Below are 22,084 nucleotides of genomic sequence, written 5' to 3' on the forward strand. Positions count from 1 at the left end.
CAGTTCAGGGCTGCATTAGGCAACTAGGTTAGTCTTTGCTCATTATTACCAATAAATATAAACAATAATAATGCAAGTTTCAAACCAGAGGCTCTGATTAGTTTTTAGAAAACATGTGTTGTTAAATATCAACAGACCATGCAATTTGAACAGCATTATGCAATTTTCCCAGTAAAAATCCAGGTTATGTTTTATGCTCTGATAATAAACAAGCTGTTCTTCTGTCACATGCTGTTGGGGAAAAACAACAGGGAGGTAATCATAGCCGCAGATTGGAAGAGATAAGTGCTCTAAATATAGATAGCAAAAGAAAAAGATTCCAAGCATACAAGAAGCTTCACTCTTTCACTGTAGATTACAATACCATTTACTTTCAGTTTATCAGTGAGCTCTAATGATTGTTTTAGTACTAAATTTAACAAGCACCCACATTTAGGAGCATTGGTATTATCCTTAGAAAGACAGCGAGCCACAGATGAACCTCTGACAGAAACAATGCGAAATAGCTGATAAGAATCACAAGAAAATACTATTTTTATAGTATTTTTTTTTTTTTACTTTTACATGGCTGTTCATCTCTGGCTTAATCATTTTAGAGGATTAGGTTTATAACTCAAGAGTTTAATTTGTGTAACAGAACAAAAAAAAGAAAATGAATCTAAGACAGCGATGTGGACACCAAGTCTTTGACCTGAGGACAGAAAACTGCTGACCTGAGACACAAGCTGCACTTGTCTTCTCCTCTCTTCTCTCTGCTGAAATAGTAAACACTGTCAACTAAACTGGCATTGTTTAAGGAAGGGAAGAAAAATGAACATCACTGTGTGCATATATGCATTTATCTTTCACTGCTGCTATTTCCTGACTGACATTTAGCTACAAAAAACAGCTTTTTTATTTCTACAATATCCACGCTCATTTGACCATTTTTAATCTCAAAAATGTACTTGCTGTAGAAAACTTTTTCTGTATTTTCAGATAGTAAAATAATGCAATTACCCACCAGAATTTATAAACAAAAGCCCCCTATTTTAAACAGCAAAACATTTCCCTTCATCACAAAAGTCTCCCACAGTATTTTATTTTTCCTATTATGCATGCAAATACTCTGCTGCTACCCTATGAATTAAAATTCCCTCTGCGTTTTTGCAAATTTAAATTGCTTTATTGGAATATATTCTAGCATTTGTTAGGCCACCTGAAGTGTTGATGCTTTTCCTGAATCCAGAAAAATAAAGTACCTTGGCTGCTGTCCTCCTCCGTGCTGCTGAAATCGTCTTCATAGTAGGTGTTTGAATCTGTCGAAGCACTGGCATCACTGCTAACTGAGCCCTTTCTTTGGCGCTGCAGAACACAAGCCTGGAAAAAAGCAAACACATCAGGGCCTTAACTAGAACATCTAAATAGTATGTGTGCTTTATTTCTGTGTTTTGAAACAAATTCCCAACAAAAACACAAAAAAGAAAAATGTTTTTTAGTTTTAAATGCCAAAATACTTCTCTGATTACAATGAATCCTTTTAGCTACATTATGAAAACCATCAAATTTATTCCCCAAGTATTTTCAAACTACATTATAATCTGCACCTTTTTGTAAGAGGTGGAGAGGAGGGTGAAGAGAAGATTTGTCAGAGGAACAGAGTCGATGAGCCTTTGGACCCTCTGGATTGAAGTACTTTGTGCCATGATGCTGAGCTCAGCTGGTGGTCCATCACTTGCCCACCCCTGCAGAAAGGGGGAAGGTGTTTATAAAGAAGAAACATTATTCACAGTGTTTAGCTGTATATTAAATTCTGCATATGACATATGTTTCTAAGTAGTGTGACAAAATGTTCTACCACTGAAACTTGATAAATCCTACTAGGAGTCTGTGAAAACTAGCTTGACTGGATTGAAAACCTGCACATCTTCATTATGTTGGCTGTTAAAGATGGTATGTGACTTGGCAAGAATTACAGAACATTCACAAACCAAGAGCATTAAAGACTTGTGTAAAACATTTTAGCCATTAACACTGACAACCAAGTGTTAATGGCTAAAATGTTTTCAGAAGATGCTGGGTCAATTGACCTCTTCCTACCTGGCATCCCCATTTCTCACTCCCATGTTGCCACTTGTACTCAGGTTATTGGGTTTCTGTTTGTCTATGTATTTGGATGTTTTTGGAAATTATTAAGATAAATAATAAAACATCTGGTATAAATTAAATGTGTATTTTCTGTACGCTTTACATAGTCTCTATCATTTGTGATTCTGATCCACATTTGGGTCAGTTTATTCTAACAAAACATGAACTAACATAATCCCTGACTAAGCCAAAAATAGTGGTGAGTGATCTCTTGTACCGCGTCTCGTTACAGTAGAATATAAATAGACAGTTGAAAATTATTTTCAGTCATTGGTAGTTAAATCAAGTACGAAGAAATCCCCTAGTAACACATCAAAACATCCCCAAGTTGCTCCTAACTTTATCTAAAAATGACCAAAACTGAACAAGTCCAAAAGAATTAAATGACACCTTTTCAGAGCAATTACTGCTTTCAATTTTGCTGTACACAATAAGACTATCAGGCTCCTAATCACTTTGCAACAGTTAAATGTCATTTATTAGTAACTGAAATTTTTTTTAAGGAAAATTCACTTCAAATTAAAATAGTTTTGCCCCCGTACAGAACGTAGAGCTGTTTCTTTACCCCAATTAATCAGGTGTAAAATGTCGCATTCTGGAGGTAATGGATTCTTAAAATGAACAAAATTTGATTATTCATGAATGCTACTGCTGATAACATCACGGCCTCATAAATGTGTGATAAAAAAATAGCAGTACAATTATTTAATGAGAGATGAACTCCTTCTAACAATACAATAGGAAACAACCCTGACCGTTGAGAACTTTACTCACCCGGTGCAGAGCCTCCACTTGCAAATCCTGGAAGAGCGAGGTCAAAAGTTTGATGGCGTGATTGGCCAGTATCACAGACAATATTCCAAATCCTTGGTGTCTTGAGAAAAAAAAAACAAGCACAAAAAAAGAAGCAAAAATTAATTTGCACACCCAAACTGTTTATAAAATCTTTAAGTAGTTGCTTAGTAATTGCTTTTCACAGAATGAATTTCTTATGAGACCTATTTACCAGAATTATTTTTAAGAATATATAGAAATTGGCCAGAATCAACAGTAAGAACTAAACAAATATAAAATATTTAATAAGTTCCAGCACTTATTAGATATTTCAGCAATCAAGCTCTTTTAATAATTGCTGACCAGCTTTTTGCACGTTTCCACTGTTATTTTGGGGGATGAGCTCTAAATCTTTGAGACCTGAGGGATTCCTCTCCACCAACTTAATATTTAATTCCCTCCACAGATTTTCTGTCAGCCTCAATAGGGACACTGGTTAAATCACTCCAAAACATTTAACATTTTCAGTCAGCAGAAACATGCTTGTAAAGTTAAAAGATAACTGAACATGGGATATTAAGTCATGCTGGTCTTAACTGTACACTTATGTATTTATTGTATTTTAATCATTTAGAATCACCCTTTGCCAGGGCCAAGTTTTGGCGATCCTGCGCCATCCTTGGTGCGAGCAGCAATATCCCGGACACGCAGAGCAGCCAGGGGATCCTTCTCTTTGCCTTTGTCTGCCAGGGCGGTCGGGCTCAGGTTCAGAATCAGGTACAGGCTGTTTAAGAGGCACCAGGCTCCAAGCAGCTGGAAGTTCTGATAATGCTGAAGTACAGAGAGTCACAAAATTTTTCATCTTTTCATAAATTGAACATAAAAAAAGGCATTTATTATGTAAAGGACAGAAAGTGCAGGGCACATTTTTCTTCAGCTGTTCTAGTTTTCTAATCAAACCTTGTCCTCACCTCTCCTCCAGCTCGGCGGGAGTTGCTGATCGCTTGCCCAATCATTTCATAGATCTCCAACTGTTAGAACACAGATTTTGTGTTTGTAATTTTTTTAATATGTTTCAAAGGGAAAAGAGAGCAAGAGCATCAATAATAGAATACAAACATTTTTATTTAAATCTCTGCCATTTCTTTACATGTAATGTTTGGCCCAACTAAATATAATGTTTAGCTATAAAATAGTGTAACCTAAATTAAAAGCCTTTTTAAAAAACATTATTTAAATTCAAAATATACATGATTTGCAATAAATAACATTTTTTCCATTTAGATTGGTGTTTTTGAACTCTGCCAGTTTATCACTTTTAAGTATTTATTCAAGTGAATTACAACACAAAGCATAAATAAATGGATCAATAAATACATAAATAAAATTGATTCTGAGTAAAAGATGAAACGGACATTGTTTCTTTGTTCTTTAGTTACACTCTGATTGAGCTCATTTTTCTTAACTTCCACTTATGTCAACACACGACATCCACATACACCAATTTTTCCATGATAAGTAATAAGGCCTTACTTTTATTTCTTTTTGTCATGTTGGAGGTGACATTTCATACGTAGAATGCATAATTTAAAGTGAAAGGCCTTATTTATATTTCAAAATGTTGGACACAAAAAACCAAATATTTTTAGTAAAAACAAATGCACATAAAATGTTTCTAAATTTAGAAAAATAAAAATGATCAAAACATTATTTGATAGATTGAAAAAAACATTGTGGCAGCCAACTTAAATATTGTTCAACCATAAAATACAACAAAATGTGAAAAATCTGGATACATGCTTAAACTGAGATGTGCAAATGAAGACAAACTAGACTTTTTGTGTTAAAAAACACACACTGATCCATTCAAAGAGCTTTAGTTTTTATACCTAAACATTGGCAAAACCATCATGAGCAGCAATAATTTTGTATTTCTGGCACTTACACATTTCTGAACAATTGTGGCAGCGTCATTTTCATAGTCCTCTTCTTTGGTTCCAGTAGAGGCAGAGCGAAGCTGCAATCCGCTGCCCACCTGAAGGATTGCCATGCAAGTGGCCACACTCACACCTACAAAAACCACAAAGTACTTTTAGATTCAGCAATTCAATAAAAAACAAACATACAGACAGATGTTCATAACAAAGGAAGGTTGTGAGGATAGAAGGAAGGTGGGTGGGAGGGCAGAAGGAAGAAGACATCAATAAAGTCTGGAAATGTAAATAATTCTTCACACTTTTATTTTTCTATATTTATGCAGACCAAAATAGACACTGAAATCAGAAGACATTTCTGTGTCCTTTCTGTCATGTCTTTGCAAAAAGCCTGGTTGTAGTCAGTTGATGATTGTGGCAAAGAAACGTCAGCACAATATTTAGCATGTTGGGTCTATTGCCTTAAAACATTTGTCTGCTGAAGTTCATACAAAACTTGGCTCTCAGGTCAATCTTTATTTAGTTGATCAAATTTATAAAAGACTGAACTAGGAGACGTTTCGCTTTATTTTTACCAAATACATTTCATACCCACCAGCGTAAAGACAGCTAAGGGCCAACACAGTCATATCCAGTAGTCTTCCTGGGGTCAGAGGTTCCAGTACAGGAAGGGACAGTGTGTCCAGAGCCATGGTGACATCAATCACCAGCGAGTGAAATCTAGACAGAAATTTCACATAATTTTATAAGGCAAAAAAAAAATGTAGAGAGTTCAAAGCATACATAAAGACATTTCTATAATTCCAAACTAGATAATAGACTAGATTTAACGAACAAGTACGTACCCATTGCGGACAGCAGTGGCATCGGCCACTGTAGCCGGCATGATGAAGAAAGAGTTGGCTGAAACAGCGTCTTGGAATCGGTTGATGTAACGTAGAAAGTACGGCAAGTTTAAACACACCCGTAGTAACTTTTCAGACCCACCTGGGAGACACAAACACAGGGTCCAAACACACTGTTACAGCCAATTAGTCAAAACCCAAGTTACTGCACTGCATCTGATGGGGAACTACTGACCAAGTTCCTGTAAGCTCGACACATTCTGAGAGACAAACGCATTCTTCATTTTGGCCTGAACAGCTTGATCTGTGGTTTGGTCGTCTGAGTCACTCTCAGCCTGCAAAGTTTAGGGATTTGAGAAATAAGTATGTTTCAAAACAGTGACAAAGCAAATAGGTTTAAATCAGGAAATTCCCTACATAGAACAAGTTTAATATGGGTTCATTAAATATCAATTTGGTTCATTTTAACCATTATCAATTGATCGTGCTGACCTGCATGTGCGCTGCTGATGGTGAAGCCAAGATGGTGCTAAGATCCGGGTTAAAAACCGAAGTCAACTGATTAAAGAAGTTCATTTGCACTTCTTTTTGTCGAAGTTCAGGACTCACAACACTAGGTAACTCCTTCTGATCTTCCACTAGAGAAATAAAAGATGACACACTTTTATATTAGTCACAAATAATTTAGACATTCTTTCTCTAATGGGATTTTGCTTCTTTTCTTCCAAAGAAATGTATGTTTTTTGATGACCTTTGTTTGCTTTGGGATACTCACCGTCTGAGAGGGTCTTGATAGTTTGAGGCAACTTGGCAGACTTCATCATAGCAGTAAATGTAATGATCTCTGTGCGATCCAGCCTGCTGCAGCCAGTGCAAAGTCCTTTTATTAGAAGTATCAGGTGTTTCTGTAGAAGAAATAATACAATGTAAGTGCAATATGCAAACAAAAATTGGATAAATGAACTTAAATGTTAGTGTTAATTTATACAGAATTAAAGTGGCAGATAGAAGCAGTCTGTCTCTTTAGAACAACATAAACCACTGAATGAAGTCTGAAAATGTACAATTTTCTTCCTGCACTTTTTCAAAATCTGACCTGTGATACAGCACATGCTTCATCTGGATTCTCCAATCGCAGCAATGAAAATTCAATCAGTACTTTGCACGCTGCAGCCACCGACAACAGCTGGTTTCTTGGTACTAGAAAATAAAAACAATATAATTAGTCAAGACAGCAGAAACGCAGTCAAATTCGTTCAATTTATTTATTTAGAATGACGGTGCCTTATCCCTAACACAAAATAGAACATTACGTATACATACTTTGACCACAAACTGTGGTGATGTAATGTGCAGAAAGAGCCACAAATGAGGAGTAGAAAGGCTCATATTGTTTGTCGTGGTGAAGAATGTCCGATTCACTGCAAATAAAAGGTGGAACAGCATGTAACAAACCACAAGACGGAAATTTGTTTGGAAATTTACAGCATCTTCCCTAATTTGCAGTCATGAATCTACCTCCCTCAAAAAACTGTAAAAAAAAAAAAAAAATACTGTCTTTGTTTTGATGTTTTCATGAGATGTGATACAGCAAAAAAACAAACAAAACAATATCCATTCCAAACAAAATTCTGAATTACAAAGTTACACTAAGGATGCAGAAACCTCCTCGATGGTTTCAGCAGCTCAGGTTGAGGAATAATTTTTCACAAACTTTATGGTTTGAAGTTGGTTACTCCATAAAATGGAGAATATAATGCTACTGCTAGAAAACTGATTATCCACTTCGTCCTTCATATTTGAACAAATATATAAACAGTTAACAAATGATCACGAAGGCCAGGGCTGCACAATGTTAGGAAGACATGCAATAATTTTGATCAATATTGCAATAATTATATAATACAACATTTAATTAAAAAGTGTATTTCTGTTTTGAGCTCAAGCAGACCCCAGATAATTAGTAGTCTATCCAGCTACTGGAAAAAGAATTAAAGTTAAATATTTTCATCCAATCAAGATTTTACAGGAAAGGTTGCTTTATTCCGACATTTCCTGTTTTGGCATTGAAGCAACTCAGCTTTAGTTTATTAATGACCTTTTAAAACTAAACTGCTTTAAACAACAAATGTCACAAAATGCATAGGTACCATAAATGCTTGTAACTTGATTAACACTTTTACAGTCCATGAAGTTCTTTGCAGTATGTATATTGTGTACAGCAATACTGCAATTACAAAATATTTCCAATGATTTTGTAGACTGAATGTAGTCCCGTGTTGTCATATTACATATATTACTGAGATGTAAAACTCAGTTCCAAATAATATAGTGTTTGTAGTTAGGCAGTCCTCTTCAACCCACACAGCCTTTACTAGACAAAATGATTAAACACCTACTTTAACTGTTATGTTGTAGGAAATTGGTTGTTGCTTGTGATTCTTTATTGTGTCAAAAAACAATTCTCTGTGCGGAGGATTAGATTTAGCCAAAACCATGTTGCTTGTAGCTCTTTGACCGAGCAACATTAAAGTTTTATAAGCTTCTGGGCTACAATTTTTTTATTATTATTTTGATATAACTTTGTGGTAAAATGTAAAAAGTAAAAAAATGTTTAAATCTTTAATTACTTTGACTATTAAATAACAGTTAGTCATTAGTGCCACCTCTCTCAATTTCTAAAAAAATAAATTAATTAAAGCCCCTGGAATATTGTTTAAGTACAACATTCCTTTTTATGAGCTTGAGGAACTTTAAATTGGTAAACCCTGACTATCTACAAATATGACTGTTCATTTAGGCCTTCTTCGTAATGAGAAAATAATGAGAACGTGCCATTCAAGTGCAGTGGAAGTGGGTTGATTTTAACTCCGAAAATTGTAACAGTTCAGGTATTTTACACGAGACAACTATGGCTGCAAGAAAATCACGCTTAGACAAATTACTTAAGTGTCAACGAAATGAAATCACATTTGTATACATAAAAGTGTTTCTGACTGCTGGTCATTTTGTCACTTTGCCATCTTGTTACCGTCACAGTTTTGGTCAATTCCCATCAAACATAAACAGCCGTCTCCTTCAAACATTAACTTCTGATACAAGAACAGCATCAGCAGCAAAAGTATTCAGTCAAAGAAATCTTTACACAAATACTGCAGAAACATAATACAGGAATATTCTTTGAGGATATGTTACATTCAGTCCCAAAAAGCTGTCAAGTGAATCATGAAAGGAGGCAGCGGATTAAACAACGATTGTTTCCTTTTACATCAATACTCTCATAACTTGAATTTTTAGTACTTTTTTGCCTGCTTGGGGCCTTGAAAAACAAACGGACTCAAAGAGCAGAATACACCAACTACAGAAAAGTGATAATGAAGAGCTTCGATAAGAAACTTTCAGTCCACGCTGCAGACGTCACGGCACGTATTGACGATTTGTTTCTGAGGAAAATGAAACTCTTCACTCCAAAGTCCCGGGGTGCATCGCTGCAGGTTAAAACTCTCTCGGGGTTTCAGGTGACAGCCTGGCTACAGCTGTACTGACTTGACACTCACTCAGCGGTGATCCCGCTGACGTTTAATAGTCAAGCTAATGCTTTCACAAACAATATGCCTAAAGCAAGTCACCTGAAGAAGCAAAACTAGCCGAGAAAAGCTGTCCCCGCCTACTTTTAGTCAAAACAGAACCACTCAGCAGACCAAATCCTCAACCTTTAACAGTTTAGCTAATAGTTGCCATATCTGCGCTTGACCGTACTATACAAGTTCGGCTTCAAACCCCAGTCTGGTTCAACTTGGTTACTTCAGCTGACATGGTCCAATGTTACTCTGACAGCAGCGTTTCTACGTTACGTTAGAGTGCAGAGTTGAAGGCCCGCGGTTAGCTAGCTAATGATGAAGCATATTTTAAAAACGCTACACTGCGGCACTCTTGAGCGTTTACTGAGCAGCAGTGGTATATTAAAAAGAACGTATACGCCTTTGAAAGGCAAGCGTCTCAATTTGCCGGCAACGTATCTGTCGGTACAAGCTAAAGCCATTTTAAACAAGTTAGAAAACGCTAGCATGTTGGCTTCAGTTGGAGACCAAACTCGATACCAGTGCAAGTTAAGCTGAGGCTACGTCCGGGATGAACACGGGCGGTTTGGTGACAACAGAGACAAGTAACACGCTGACATGTAACCGGTTACCTGTTAATTATAGAGCCAATTAGCTGAGGTAGCTCCTTTGTTTCAAAAGCGGTGTATGAAGCTGATAAAAGCGGTCGCACTGCCGCTGTCCATTCGTGCTCCCCCTCTCCTCCGCTCGACGCCATCTTGAAATCCCATAGAAAAAACTAACTGCTGAGGAAGAGGCTGTGAAGGTAAATCACAGGGGGCGCTCCGCCGCTCAAAATTACCTCAAATATGCGTTATTTGATGTGTTTATATTATATTTCCTTTCGGTTCAACTTTGTGTCTTGTACAAAAATGAATGCATATAACTTTTATCTATATAATGATACAGTTATCTTTGCTGGTTTTGTGTTGTAATTTGATCTGGCTTGATTTATGTCTTTGTAGTGCCTGTAATCATTTAAAAATGGCACACACTGCATCCATAAGTAGTACATTTGTATGCTTGCGATCATATAAATAAGATTTGAAGTTCCTTTATAAAATGAAAAATAAAATAAACAATTTATCCAATTGTTCTAGGAATGATTCAATAATTTATTATATGAAAAAGATGAAAAAGTTTATAAATTGTTTGAGCATTTATTGTATTTAATTATCTCATAGTTCTGACGTTCATAGTTCATAGTTTTTTTCTGTAGCAAATTATTTATTTATTGTACTAGTGGCACACATTGCATATTTTTTGTCCTTATTGCAAAAACACATTTTTCAGCTGTAAGAATACACTCATCTGTTTGCAAACCTTAAGACCAGTTTTTGTTTGGATTGTTGTATACTTTCTGAAATGCTTTCTCATTTTTGTTTCCATCAAATCAACAATGCATGTTTTGCTTATGTTTCCAAATAATACTAAATGTACTTATTGTATGAAAGAATGTGACTTTTCCCCTTTTTGATTATTGGAAAGAAATATCACATACAATGCAGAATGATAAATATTTGTTTGCTTAACTAAATATTCTTAGGGTACAAAATTCAGATTATTCTTATATTAAGTTTTCTTTGTTCAGTAATGTTTGCCACTTCATATTTTGATTTGCTGGTTGTCATTGGTTGTTATTTATCCAAATGCATGTGGTATTTGCAAGGACCCGTCTGTGATTGACTGGTGATGTGGCCAGCCATGCTTATTTATTTATTTTACAATTTCTTTATTTATTTCAGTGTTGGACTTTTGGCTTTCAATACAGTTTAAGTTTGAACCTCAAGTTGTCATGTCCATGAATCAAGCAAAGCGGTTATGCTTTGTACTTTTTGACCTGTTGGTGGCAGCACTTCCGTTTTAGCAGGCAAATAGTGAGTCTGACCACTTCCGACTTCCTCCTTCCGTTGAGCTGGTCAAAGCTGCTGCAATGGCAAAGCTAATCTTGCTTTTGCTGAAATTATGTATTTTATTCTTCGTTGTTGATGCTGTATTTGAGGATCAAGTAGGAAAATTTGACTGGTAAGAACAGCCCAATGGGCCATGAAAAATAACGTTTTTCTAAGACATTTATTCTCACAATTTGAAGATGCTAATGCTAACACCTGTCAAAGCCATTAGCTTCGAGTCGGTGGGTTTAGTGAGCATTTTCAGGAGAGGAGACATTTTAAAAGGAAAAAAACAATCATAACGATTTTTTTAAACGGCAGGTTTATAAATAATATTTGGAAACAACGAGCCACTTAAGCACATTTAGTAAAAGAAAAGTAGGTTGATTTTTAAACATAAGGAATCATAACTAAATTCATTACAAGTTATACATACCAGTGTTGGTCATAACAGTAGTTATTCGGTTGCAAAGGTGATAATAGTTAGTTAATTTAAGTTAGTTAAATTAACAATAAATTCTTTTTATTTCTTGATTCACAGGAGACAGCAATATGTAGGCAAAGTTCGCTTTTCTCATTTCGACACACAATTGCAGTCTTCCAAAAAAGTCCTTGTAGCAACAGAGAGTAATGTTTTTGCAGCGCTAAATTCCAGGACAGGAGAGCTTTGTAAGTATTTTTGCAGCCTTAAACAGACGCACCTGTTAGCTGCCTTATATTCTCATCTTTTGGTCTTAAACACAACACACTCCCCTATCCATGTCTGATACAGTTTGGCGACATGTGGACAAAATTGGTCCAGAGGGAAACATCGATGCCCTTCTGCACCATGCACAAGGTTTTTATTTCTCATGTGTTTATTCAGTTTGAGCTTGAGATTTTATCCCTGCTTATGTTAGCATATTCACTGTTGATGCAACTTGTTTTGTGTGCTTAGATGCGGTACTAGTGGTTGGAAATGGGCGCATGTTGCGCTCCTGGGACGTCAACGTTGGTGGTTTAAACTGGGAGATGTTGCTGGACACTGGCAGGTGAACACCTTTATGGTTTGCAGTTGTGACATGTGAGATGGTTCATGTGGATTAAACCCTGACTGTTTGTTTTTTTGTTGTTTTTAGTTTTCGATCAGCATGCTTAGTGGGGCAACAAGGAACAGTCAAACATGTCGCTGTTTTGAAGAAAACTGTCATCTCTGTCCATTATTTATCCAATGGGCATCAAAAATGGGTAGAGAACTTGCCAGAAAGGTAAAACATTCTATTTTCGTGCTATTTTTTTATTGTATCAGCAATATGATCTTTATTATTAATTTTATGTCTTTTTTTCCATTGCAGTGAAACTGTGGATTATCAAACTGTGTATTCAGGAGGAAATGGTCAAGTCTTTGTGTTGGGAATTGTTCCCCATTCCCATATCACTATTGTTGTTTACAGCATGGAAGATGGTGAGATAATCAAGCAGGTAACCTTTCATTTATTAAAACTTGAATGTCTACCATGTAGATGTCGCTATGAAAGAAAACCTGAACTCAAATTTGCTTCTTTTTTTGGTTTGATATTGTTCCAGGTCTCAGTTGAAGCTCCATGGCTTTCCAACATACCAGCCAGCTGTGCAGTGGTTGGTCAGGGAACGTTGATGTGTGTAGACTCAACAACAATGTCCCTAAATACACTCGACTTACACCAACAGCTACAGATGACCCAGATCCCCCTGCAGGTATCAAGTAAACCAAAACAAAACTCTTTCAACTCTATGAAATATTTGCCTCCCTGCTTCCGTCTGTGTTTATTGTCTATATTAATGCTTTTTTTCCCCTTCTCCGTAACTTTTCTATCGCTTGTCATATCACAGTCACTCGGACTTGAAGTGGACCCAGACTTTCATCCATCGCTTGTGTCACACCAGCCCAACCCTGCCCAAAAGCCATTATCAGAGTTCTTCCTTCAGCTTGGGCCTGAACGTTATTTGCTTCTGCAACTGAACAACGGGCAGATAGTCACACTGAGAGATTTCAAGCCTGTATGTAATTGTTTCTTCATATTTCATTTTTTGAAAGATTTATCCCAGATTAATTTAGCTCAATTGCAGCCCAAGGCAACTTTGGGTCGAGAGCCTAATTGATCTGGATGGCTTGAATGATTTTTAGTATTGTGTTTTCTTGACTGATTCTTGCACATTAAGAATTCCATCAAATTTTATATTGAAATGTATTATTCTTATACTTTTATCTTGACAGGGTTCTATAAGATAAAGCATAGTAATTTAGTAGTAGTAAATTACAAATTAGTAGTAATTTGTGAGGGAAACAGTTAGTGACACATTTTTTTAAATTTATAGGCACTGCTGTCTTCATTTGTGACCACTGGAGAGAAGACGGTCGCAGCTGTTATGTCACCCAAGAATAAGACAGTAAGTTCATATAGGATTGCTCTCTCAACTCAATCTGGGTGTAAATAATGTATATATTTAGCTTAGCGAATTACAATAAATAATACATGAGAAATGATTAAAGTTTTTTTTTTCCTCAAATTAATAGTAAAAGTAAGTGATTATCTGTTACCTCCCCACAGGCTTGCAGCATCAACCTCTTTAGTTCTGACACCGGGCGCAGACTTCTTGACACAACTCTGATCTTCACCGTGGATCCTAACGGAGGAAAACCCGAGAGGGTGAAACTTACTGTTTTTCTTCCCATTGATCTTTATGTTTCATTAAGCAGCAATAGTATCAAAAGTTCTCTGACTATAATCCAACCATTAGTGTGTCATGTTTTGGAATTTAAAGAATCTTTTAATAAAGGTACTCATTTAAATTCTGCCCTGCAGCTGCATGTCCAAGCATTCCTGAAGAAGGATGACTCGGTTGGCTACAGGGTCATGGTGCAGACAGAAGACCACACACTGACTTTCATTCAACAACCAGGTACGGTGAAGCAAGCAAAGTGGGCTCCATCGGCCTCCAGTATTTGCTGTTTAAGTCGTGCAAACTGTTCCAACTATTGTTTCATAGTGCAAACCTGCCTGATTCTCTGTTTTATCATGACTTCCCCTGTAATAATGCAAATAAAGTCAGCAGCTCTTTTAAAATGAGGATGTTGATGTAAGTTGAGAGTTAATTTTCTCTTGAATCAGGGTGTAAACCAGCGTAGAGATGCCCTTACAACGCAACTCGACTGTTTCATCAACAGTGAATAGTGTTGTTTATTGTTCATTGTTTAGGATCCCCATTAGCTGGGCTTCACACTTCCTCTTCCTGGGTCGAGCAATAGAAATCATTAAAACAGCTTTAACATACTGATCAATACAAATATGTAAAGGTCATACAAAATGTTCATATATTTATAAAATGTTCAATAATTATCCATTTCAGTTATAAATGAAATGGGTACTTTGCTCCTAAAAACTGTTGTAGCTCTAATAATGTAACTCTAGTTCAGCTAAAGTTTCAAATAGGGACCAGGCATCTTGTTTTTAAAAGAGAATGTGCCTGCAAGGTTTAACAAAAATTTAAAAAGTCATCTCACTGTTTGAACAAAGTTTTTCATGAGGAAGCCTAATCAAAACTTTGATTAGTTTTAACACTGAACCTGTTAAAGGTTTCAGTGGCACTGAAGCCTATTCCAGCAGCCATCTGGTGAGAGGTGGGTCCACACATCGCTGGCGGGGCCAACACAAGGACAGCCGCTTTCGCTCATGAGCAATTTAAAGCAACAATTTAACCCCACATGCATGTTTTTGTACAGCAGGGAAAAGCGGTACCCATCAATGTATGCAGAAAGAAAGTCCAAACTCCAAAAAATTAAGGCCACAGCCGGGACTTGAACCAGCAAGCTCCTTGCTGTGAGGCAGAAGGTCAACGGGAACAATGAACAAAGAATGTTTTATTGTGTGGAGCTTGAATAGATATAAAAAAGTCAGGATCACACACTGTACTGAAGCATTTTTATCTCCTCCCACTGTTATTCTCTTTACAGGAGAGTCTTGCTTGTGAATGAATTCAGTGTTCATTGTAACGGCATTTTCACAGTGTTCCATTTTCTATTTCTATTTTTTAAATAACATTTATTTTTGCCATATATTTGCTTAGTTAAAAGAAATCAGATCTTAGAACTAGACTCTGATTAAATATATTTGCTTTTATAAGAATCCTATTCCGGTGCAATGGCGGTATTTGGGTTTTTAAGAATTGGTAAGTGTATGATCCTTCTGGAACACGAAAGTAAGTAGTGAGCCATGCTTTGCGTCATGATGACGCTAAAGGTATTTTCTGCCTTTTAATCATGATAAATAATTCCAGACCCACACATTCCTAGTGTGTAAATAGTTCTGACCTTTTCCACAAGGGAAAAAAAAATTACCATGTTGTTGGAAAGCTCTGAACCCTGTGTTCTTTCACAGGGTGTGGAAGGTAGAATGAGTGACTGCAGACTAGTAATGAGTCTTGTTTTCCAGGGCGTGTGATGTGGACCAGAGAGGAAGCCTTGTCAGACGTGGTGACAATGGAAATGGTAGATCTTCCTCTCACTGGGACACAAGCTGAGCTCGAGGGCGAGTTCGGCAAAAAGGCTGGTAAATGCTTTCATGTTCATCCAAGTCTTTTATTTATTTATTTCTCCATGTTGGCTGGTGTCCATTTCTAACAAGTAGCTCTTAAATATAGCTTGCGATTGTGACTCACCAGGTTGGTTTATTGTTTTTACTCTGGTTTTATTCTGTCTTTATTGCTGCGTGTGGATTCAGCCATTCAAGGTAACCCGTCTCTCTTTGTAACGTTTCTTGACCGTCTCCGAAAATGTTAGGTTTTAAATAATGTTGTGTTAATAAAAGCAAATTCTCTTCTGCATTTGCTGTGATGGAGATGGGATTTTTAAATTTATTTTATTTATTTATTTATTTATTTTGTGGCCAATTTTTAAATCTGTGCTAAGGCTTTGGTGTGTCTAGCCTTTTAAGAACGGAAAAGAAAAATAAAGCATTCACAAATACATTTCACTTACCTTCTTGCTGTGAGAGGTCATCAGTTACAACAGGATCAGATATAATGTCATGTCATTTATCTGTACTAACAGTTGCTGAAATGATTTACAAAAGCTTAAAAACAAAAATAAAATGATCAGTTGACATTTTAAGCAGTCTTTCACCTTTAGTATTCGTCTATCATCACTAATAACACGGCGTTGGTATGTATTTCCAATACAATATAGTTTCTTACCCAACTCTGAACCTTCATAAGAGCTGCCGGCTGTGCCATATTCTGACTAGCCTTCCTGTTCTCTTCTGAAAATGTCTTGCTCTCTCTTGGCAGCTTTAATGAACCAACATGTTCTAGAAAATAGTTTTCTTTTTCTTACATCGCAGTGTGATCTCTGTCTTTAGTTTTATGCACCTAACTAGTCTGGAAAGTAATCATTTGGAACCTTTGTCACTTAGTTAAAGCATCCACTCCAAAGATGGTTGCTGTCAATTATGACCTGGTAGCACTTAGCAGCATGGTCTGTTCACTGATTGAAAAAAATATTGGATTTTTAAGCTTCCAACCACCAAGCCAGCTGATTTCTAAGTGTTTTTCTGTCCTGTGCCTTTTGTTTAGTCGTCCCTATTTTCCAAGAAGACCATTTTATCTTGTTGGTTTTAATTTAGTTAAAACATGTGAACAATGGCTCTTGACACTTAAAGAACATCTTTACAGAATATGTTTGTTCTTGTTCTGATCTCTCTAGATGGGTTGTTGCCGATGGTGTTGAAGAGGCTCTCCTCTCAGCTCATCATGCTGCAGGCCTGGATCGCCCACCTCTGGAAGCTGTTCTACGACGCCCGGAAGCCCCGCAGTCAAGTCAAAAATGAAGTCTCCATCGAGAACCTGTCGAGAGACGAGTTCAACTTGCAGAAAATGATGGTTATGGTAACATCGTCTGGAAAGGTAAAGCTGGAGAGACTAAAAGCTCACCTTCTATTATTCACCTTTGTTTGTTTGTATTTTCCTTGCTTATTATTTTGCTGTGCACGGTTATCTGTACAGTCTAAGTTCAGGCTAAACAAATCAGAGCTTTCATCTCGTTTTTCTGTTCCTTTTAAGCTGTTTGGGATCGACAGCAAGACGGGTGGAATTTTGTGGAAGCATTACCTCGACAACGTCCCGAAGAATGCTGCTTTTAAATTAATGGTTCAGCGGACCACTGCTCACTTCCCTCACCCTCCACAGTGCACATTGCTCATCAAAGACAAGGTATCTAATGAAACATTGGCACTTACGGTGAAAAAGTTTAATGGTCAGTCTCAATATCTTTTCTTTTATTGTTCAAAGTCTCTTTAAGTTACAAACGTCTGATTTCTAGTTTTTGTTTCACACATTTTTGTTTTGTCGGGGCTTTTTTGGATCACAGGACACGGGTCTGGCCACACTTCATGTGTTTAATCCTATTTTTGGAAGGAAAAGTCAGGTCACACCACCTGCCCTACCTCAGCCAATACTTCAGTCACTCCTTCTCCCACTTATGGACCAGGATTATGCCAAGGTCCTGCTGCTCGTCGATAACCAGTACAAGGTCAGATCAACACCTCAAATTGTCCTCCACACCTCACGCACAAGATTATAGTCACTGTGTCTTCAGTTTAGAATCGCAACATTTTGATGAAGGCCATTTTCAAAATGGCCTTCATCAATTGTTTGTTTGATTGTTTATTGTCCATTGTTTCTGCTCCAGGTTTCTGCCTTTCCTTCAACCAAGAACGTCCTGCAGCAGCTGCAGGAGACGGCTTCATCCATCTTCTTCTTCCTCGTCGACTCCAGTCAGGGAAGACTCTCTGGTTACAGACTGAGAACGGCAAGTTCTTCTTTTCACATTGTGTTGCATTCTGAAATAATGCTCCAGTAATCAGTGAAAGCTAACCGCAGTTATTTTTCTGCTCTCAGGACTTGTCAACTGAGCAGGTCTGGGAGGTCGTCATTCCAACAGAAGTACAGAAGATTGTCTCTGTTAAGGGGAAAAGGCCTAATGAGCATGTGCACTCACAAGGCAGGGTGATGGGAGACCGCAGTGTGCTCTATAAGGTACAATAGCATTTTCTTCATGATTTAATTGCAATTTGAACGAGTTCTAAAATAGCTAAAATCGCATTTCATTTTACCAGTGTGAATAAAAACGACTGTTGTAACATCTTGTAATAAAGTAGAGTAAAAATCTCAGTTTGCACTCAATATTAATCAAGATGGTTACACAAACATAAATGGACCTCCTTATTTTCCAACTCTGTGTAGTTATGTAAAAACTATATATTTAAAAAAAAAATCATATTTCCACTTTTATTTTTATAGTAGTTGCTTATCCATTTATCTATTGATATTATACTCCCTACTCAAATTTACACTGGAAATTACTCAGTTTATATTTAAAACATTGGAAGAGACATCTGGAAATAAGAGTACGGGGAAAGTATGAGATTTTTATATGAAAAGGTTTGGGAGCATTCATAGGAGTAGTCTTGGATTGTGAGGTTAACTAATGTAAATTTCTATCTTATTTATACATACATTATCTTCTAATTAATAGTTTAATTGCTTTGGAGCATCTTTTTCCTTTTTGCAGTTCAAAGTATACAAATGCAAAATGGTATCCTTTTCATTTTTTACTTTCTTTTAATAGTACCTGAACCCAAATCTGCTGGCTGTGGTGACGGAGAGCACAGACGTGCATCAGGAGCGCAGCTTCATCGGGATCCTGCTCATCGACGGTGTGACCGGTCGCATCATCCACGAAGCTGTTCAGAGGAAAGCCAGAGGACCCGTTCACGTTGTCCACTCTGAAAACTGGGTTGTGGTAAGCCAGGATGGATTTCCAAATTCCCAAATGAAAAGACTCGTCCTTCGTTTTGCAGATATGAAGCCGCAGCGGTTTCAGTTTTGGTCTGTCGCATAATTAATGTAATGTTATTCACGTTTCCCCTTGTCTGTCAAACGTAACAGTACGAATACTGGAGCACGAAGTCTCGCAGGAACGAGTTCTCTGTCATCGAACTTTACGAAGGAATGGAGCTTTACAACAGCACCGTCTTCAGCTCGCTGGATCGGCCTCACGCCCCTCAGGTGCTCCAGCAGTCTTACATTTTCCCGTCTTCCATCTCGACCATGGAGGCCACCCTGACTGAGAAAGGCATCACCAGCCGCCATCTGCTCAGTAGGTTTCAAAACTTATTCTTTTCCATCCTCTCCAAATTTAGTCTTGGTGAGTAAAACCACAATATTTAACACTTCTGAAACATTTTTTTCTCCGTTTGCCACAGTTGGTCTGCCATCTGGGGGGATTCTGTCATTACCAAAGATGTTCCTCGACCCACGCAGGCCTGAAATAATATCTGAGCAGAGTCGGTAAGTCTAGACAGATGTGGTTTAACAATGAGCTGATTTACAGTGCTTTGCGAAAGTGGTCATTCCCTCTTTTTCTTTTTTTTTTATTTACATTTTGTCACATTGTGTCCATGCAGTTCAATATATTTAATGTGACATACACAAAGTAGTGCATAGTTATGATGAGGAAAAGAAACTAAACACACATTCTCAAAATGTCTTTGAATAAGAATCTGCATCGGAGGATGAATACAATCACGGTTTTCATCCCAATTTACAATCATTCACAACTGTGTGTTGGTCTAACACATACATGTTGAAGTTCAGTGGGTTTCCCGAGGCACTGACATTAACCTTACATTAACCTGTTTCCGACTCGATTTCCAGGGAGGAAAACCTGATACCGTACTCACCGGAGCTGATCATCCGCACCGAGTGGTTCATCAACTACAATCAGACCGTGGGAAGAGTGCGAGGAATTCACACGGCCCCGTCCGGACTGGAGTCAACCTGCTTGGTGAGTCGAATGTTACATTACAAAACGTGAAATAAAAATGACAAAGGCTGTGTTTAAGCAAAAAAAATAAATCCACCTCTGAACTTTAAGTTGCCAAACAGCTTGCAATATCTTCTAATTCCCAGTGTGTTTTATTTAAAAGAATGTATTTATTAAGTAAGGTAACACAAGCCTTCTATGGAATGCGACATGATTCTTTTTAGGAAAAACAATGTCTGTAGTATATTTTGTAGGTCTGTAAAACAGCCAGAATAAACCGTAACTAAAGAGATTTTAATGATGTGTTTGGAAGTTTAGGCGACTTAATGCCTATAGGCAAGGTTGTGTCATAATGCTGCGCAAATGGAAAAGTATGGATATTTTAATTTGGGTAATTCTTTCTGTGTCGTAATGATGGTTTTTAGCAATACATATGATTTTTTTTTTTTTGAAAGCGTGTTTATTTCACTTGAATTAGTGCCACATTTGTAAGGAAATGTTTTTTTTTTTGAGTTGAGCTGCAAATTGAGTGGGCTTCTCCCTAGAAACTTTTTTTTAAATCCTGCATGTTGAACCCAAACAGATTGTTCTGCTGTTGACTCTTATTTGGTGGCATTAACTGGACTAGATGACTGAAGTCTGGGGGGAAAAAAAGACTCAACTTTATTAAGTCATTTCAGTTGTGAGTTGTGAGATAAAACTGTGTACAATAGTCAAGAACCTCCTCTACATGCTGGTCACCAGCCTGGTCACATACCAGGATGGCGTCCATTTTCTTTGCCACAGAGGTAGCTGTTAGACTCTAGCATAAACATCAAGTCAAGGCTGATCCTACCATAGTTAGGATCAGTCATTCCTGACTGAATTTGTTTCCTCATCTTTCCCTCCAATAATTTTAAAAATGTTTAGTCGTTCTTCTCTTAATTCTTCGTTTTAGGGCCTTTTTTGTTTTAGTTTTGTACCATTCTATTTCTTTTTTTGTTTGTTTGTTTTACGTTTTAGTCAATGACAATAAAAGCACTGAATATTTTATTTATTTATGATTCTTTTTTACACGTTTTATTCTTTGCAGGTGGTGGCATACGGTCTCGACATCTACCAGACCCGCGTGTATCCCTCCAAGCAATTCGACGTCCTGAAAGACGACTACGACTACATGCTCATCAGCAGCGTCCTCTTTGCTCTTTTCTTTGCCACCATGATCAGCAAACGCCTGGCAGAAGTCAAACTGCTTAACCGGGCCTGGCGATAAAGCCATCTCATCGAGTCCTGCATCAGAGAGCCCTGCGGCTGCACGAAGGACCTCGCTCCGATGAGACGAGACTGCTGAGGCCGTGCCTGTAAGGGAAACACAAAGGCCAAAGTTCAATAAGGCCCTTAAGGAACTGCAGGGGACGGTGGGGAGGGGGGTGAAACAAAGGGGTAGAATAAGGTTTTATGTGTTTTATGTTTTTTTTTGTGTGTTTTCTAACTTATTTTGCAAAAAGAAGAAATGACTCCATAATAGAACCATTTTGTTCCTCCCCAAATCACTTTAATTAAATGTTGATCACATAACTAATTACAAATGAATTTAACAGAGTTGGGTTTATTAAATTATGTTTGTCAAAGTTAGGTGCTTATATTCTAAAAAAAAAAAAAAAAAACTTTGCATATGGTGTATACTTCAGCAGTCCTAATGGAAAGTTACAGTAAATTTGGAAGTCAGAGCAGAAATGCAAGAAAACTGTTTGTGAGCCCAAGTGGTTACTTTAATATTTGTTTTTTTTAATCTGCAAAATTGCCATAATATCCTGTAGTTTTGGTTTGATAGGAAAGCAGCTGAACTCTGAGGCAAGACCAAGCAAGGACAAGATGATCTGTGGTCAGTCATTAAGATTTCTAACAGAAGGCGCTGTTATAAAATTAGAGGAAAATGTAGACTTCATTTTTCCCTGTTTTGATCCATTAAAATCTTTCTGAGAACTCCCGTCTGAATATTTTCCTTTCTTTCCAAAGCCTTCCAAGCTGCTGCCCAAAAGATTGTTGAAGCGTTAAACTTAAGACACTTTCCAAGTGGAAATTATGCAGATCA

The 22,084-nt window shown here is 37.2% G+C and overlaps 2 protein-coding genes across 6 annotated transcripts in view; one reads left to right on the top strand and one right to left on the bottom strand.

Moving 5' to 3' along the window:
- ubr4 (ubiquitin protein ligase E3 component n-recognin 4) overlaps window positions 1-10,002 on the bottom strand; it is a 51,223-nt gene extending 41,221 nt beyond the window's left edge. For 2 of the 4 annotated variants that reach the window (XM_023337366.1, XM_014469186.2), the window contains exons 1-15: window positions 9,873-10,002; window positions 7,004-7,101; window positions 6,777-6,880; window positions 6,456-6,585; window positions 6,173-6,318; window positions 5,916-6,015; window positions 5,681-5,822; window positions 5,431-5,555; window positions 4,847-4,971; window positions 3,873-3,932; window positions 3,542-3,732; window positions 2,902-3,001; window positions 1,587-1,724; window positions 1,242-1,359; window positions 714-755 (exon numbers count right to left, since the gene is read on the bottom strand). In XM_023337366.1, the coding sequence (XP_023193134.1) occupies window positions 714-755; window positions 1,242-1,359; window positions 1,587-1,724; window positions 2,902-3,001; window positions 3,542-3,732; window positions 3,873-3,932; window positions 4,847-4,971; window positions 5,431-5,555; window positions 5,681-5,822; window positions 5,916-6,015; window positions 6,173-6,318; window positions 6,456-6,585; window positions 6,777-6,880; window positions 7,004-7,101; window positions 9,873-9,997 (1,744 nt within the window). In that variant the 5' untranslated portion in view covers window positions 9,998-10,002. The remainder of the gene's footprint in view (window positions 1-713; window positions 756-1,241; window positions 1,360-1,586; window positions 1,725-2,901; window positions 3,002-3,541; window positions 3,733-3,872; window positions 3,933-4,846; window positions 4,972-5,430; window positions 5,556-5,680; window positions 5,823-5,915; window positions 6,016-6,172; window positions 6,319-6,455; window positions 6,586-6,776; window positions 6,881-7,003; window positions 7,102-9,872) is intronic. The other 2 variants (XM_023337374.1, XM_023337368.1) reach the window with 1 other exon arrangement.
- Window positions 10,003-11,157: 1,155 nt separating this feature from the next.
- Window positions 11,158-21,979, top strand: emc1 (ER membrane protein complex subunit 1). 2 transcript variants are annotated; one of them, XM_023332285.1, is made up of 23 exons: window positions 11,158-11,304; window positions 11,713-11,840; window positions 11,944-12,009; window positions 12,109-12,202; window positions 12,290-12,418; window positions 12,506-12,632; window positions 12,738-12,887; window positions 13,023-13,190; window positions 13,509-13,580; window positions 13,742-13,840; window positions 13,997-14,093; window positions 15,623-15,739; window positions 15,911-15,919; window positions 16,891-17,090; window positions 17,247-17,396; window positions 17,554-17,715; window positions 17,875-17,994; window positions 18,084-18,221; window positions 18,814-18,987; window positions 19,134-19,344; window positions 19,451-19,535; window positions 19,902-20,031; window positions 21,083-21,979. In XM_023332285.1, exons 1-23 carry the CDS (start codon window positions 11,213-11,215, stop codon window positions 21,260-21,262), a joined length of 2,898 nt encoding a protein of 965 aa, XP_023188053.1. In that variant the 5' UTR covers window positions 11,158-11,212; the 3' UTR covers window positions 21,263-21,979. The 2 variants fall into 2 exon arrangements, with proteins under 2 accessions (XP_023188053.1, XP_014324653.1); XM_014469167.2 differs by lacking the exon at window positions 15,911-15,919.
- Window positions 21,980-22,084: the final 105 nt, after the last annotated feature.

Source organism: Xiphophorus maculatus, chromosome 1, assembly GCF_002775205.1.
Source record: "Xiphophorus maculatus strain JP 163 A chromosome 1, X_maculatus-5.0-male, whole genome shotgun sequence".
Classification (NCBI taxonomy): domain Eukaryota; kingdom Metazoa; phylum Chordata; class Actinopteri; order Cyprinodontiformes; family Poeciliidae; genus Xiphophorus; species Xiphophorus maculatus.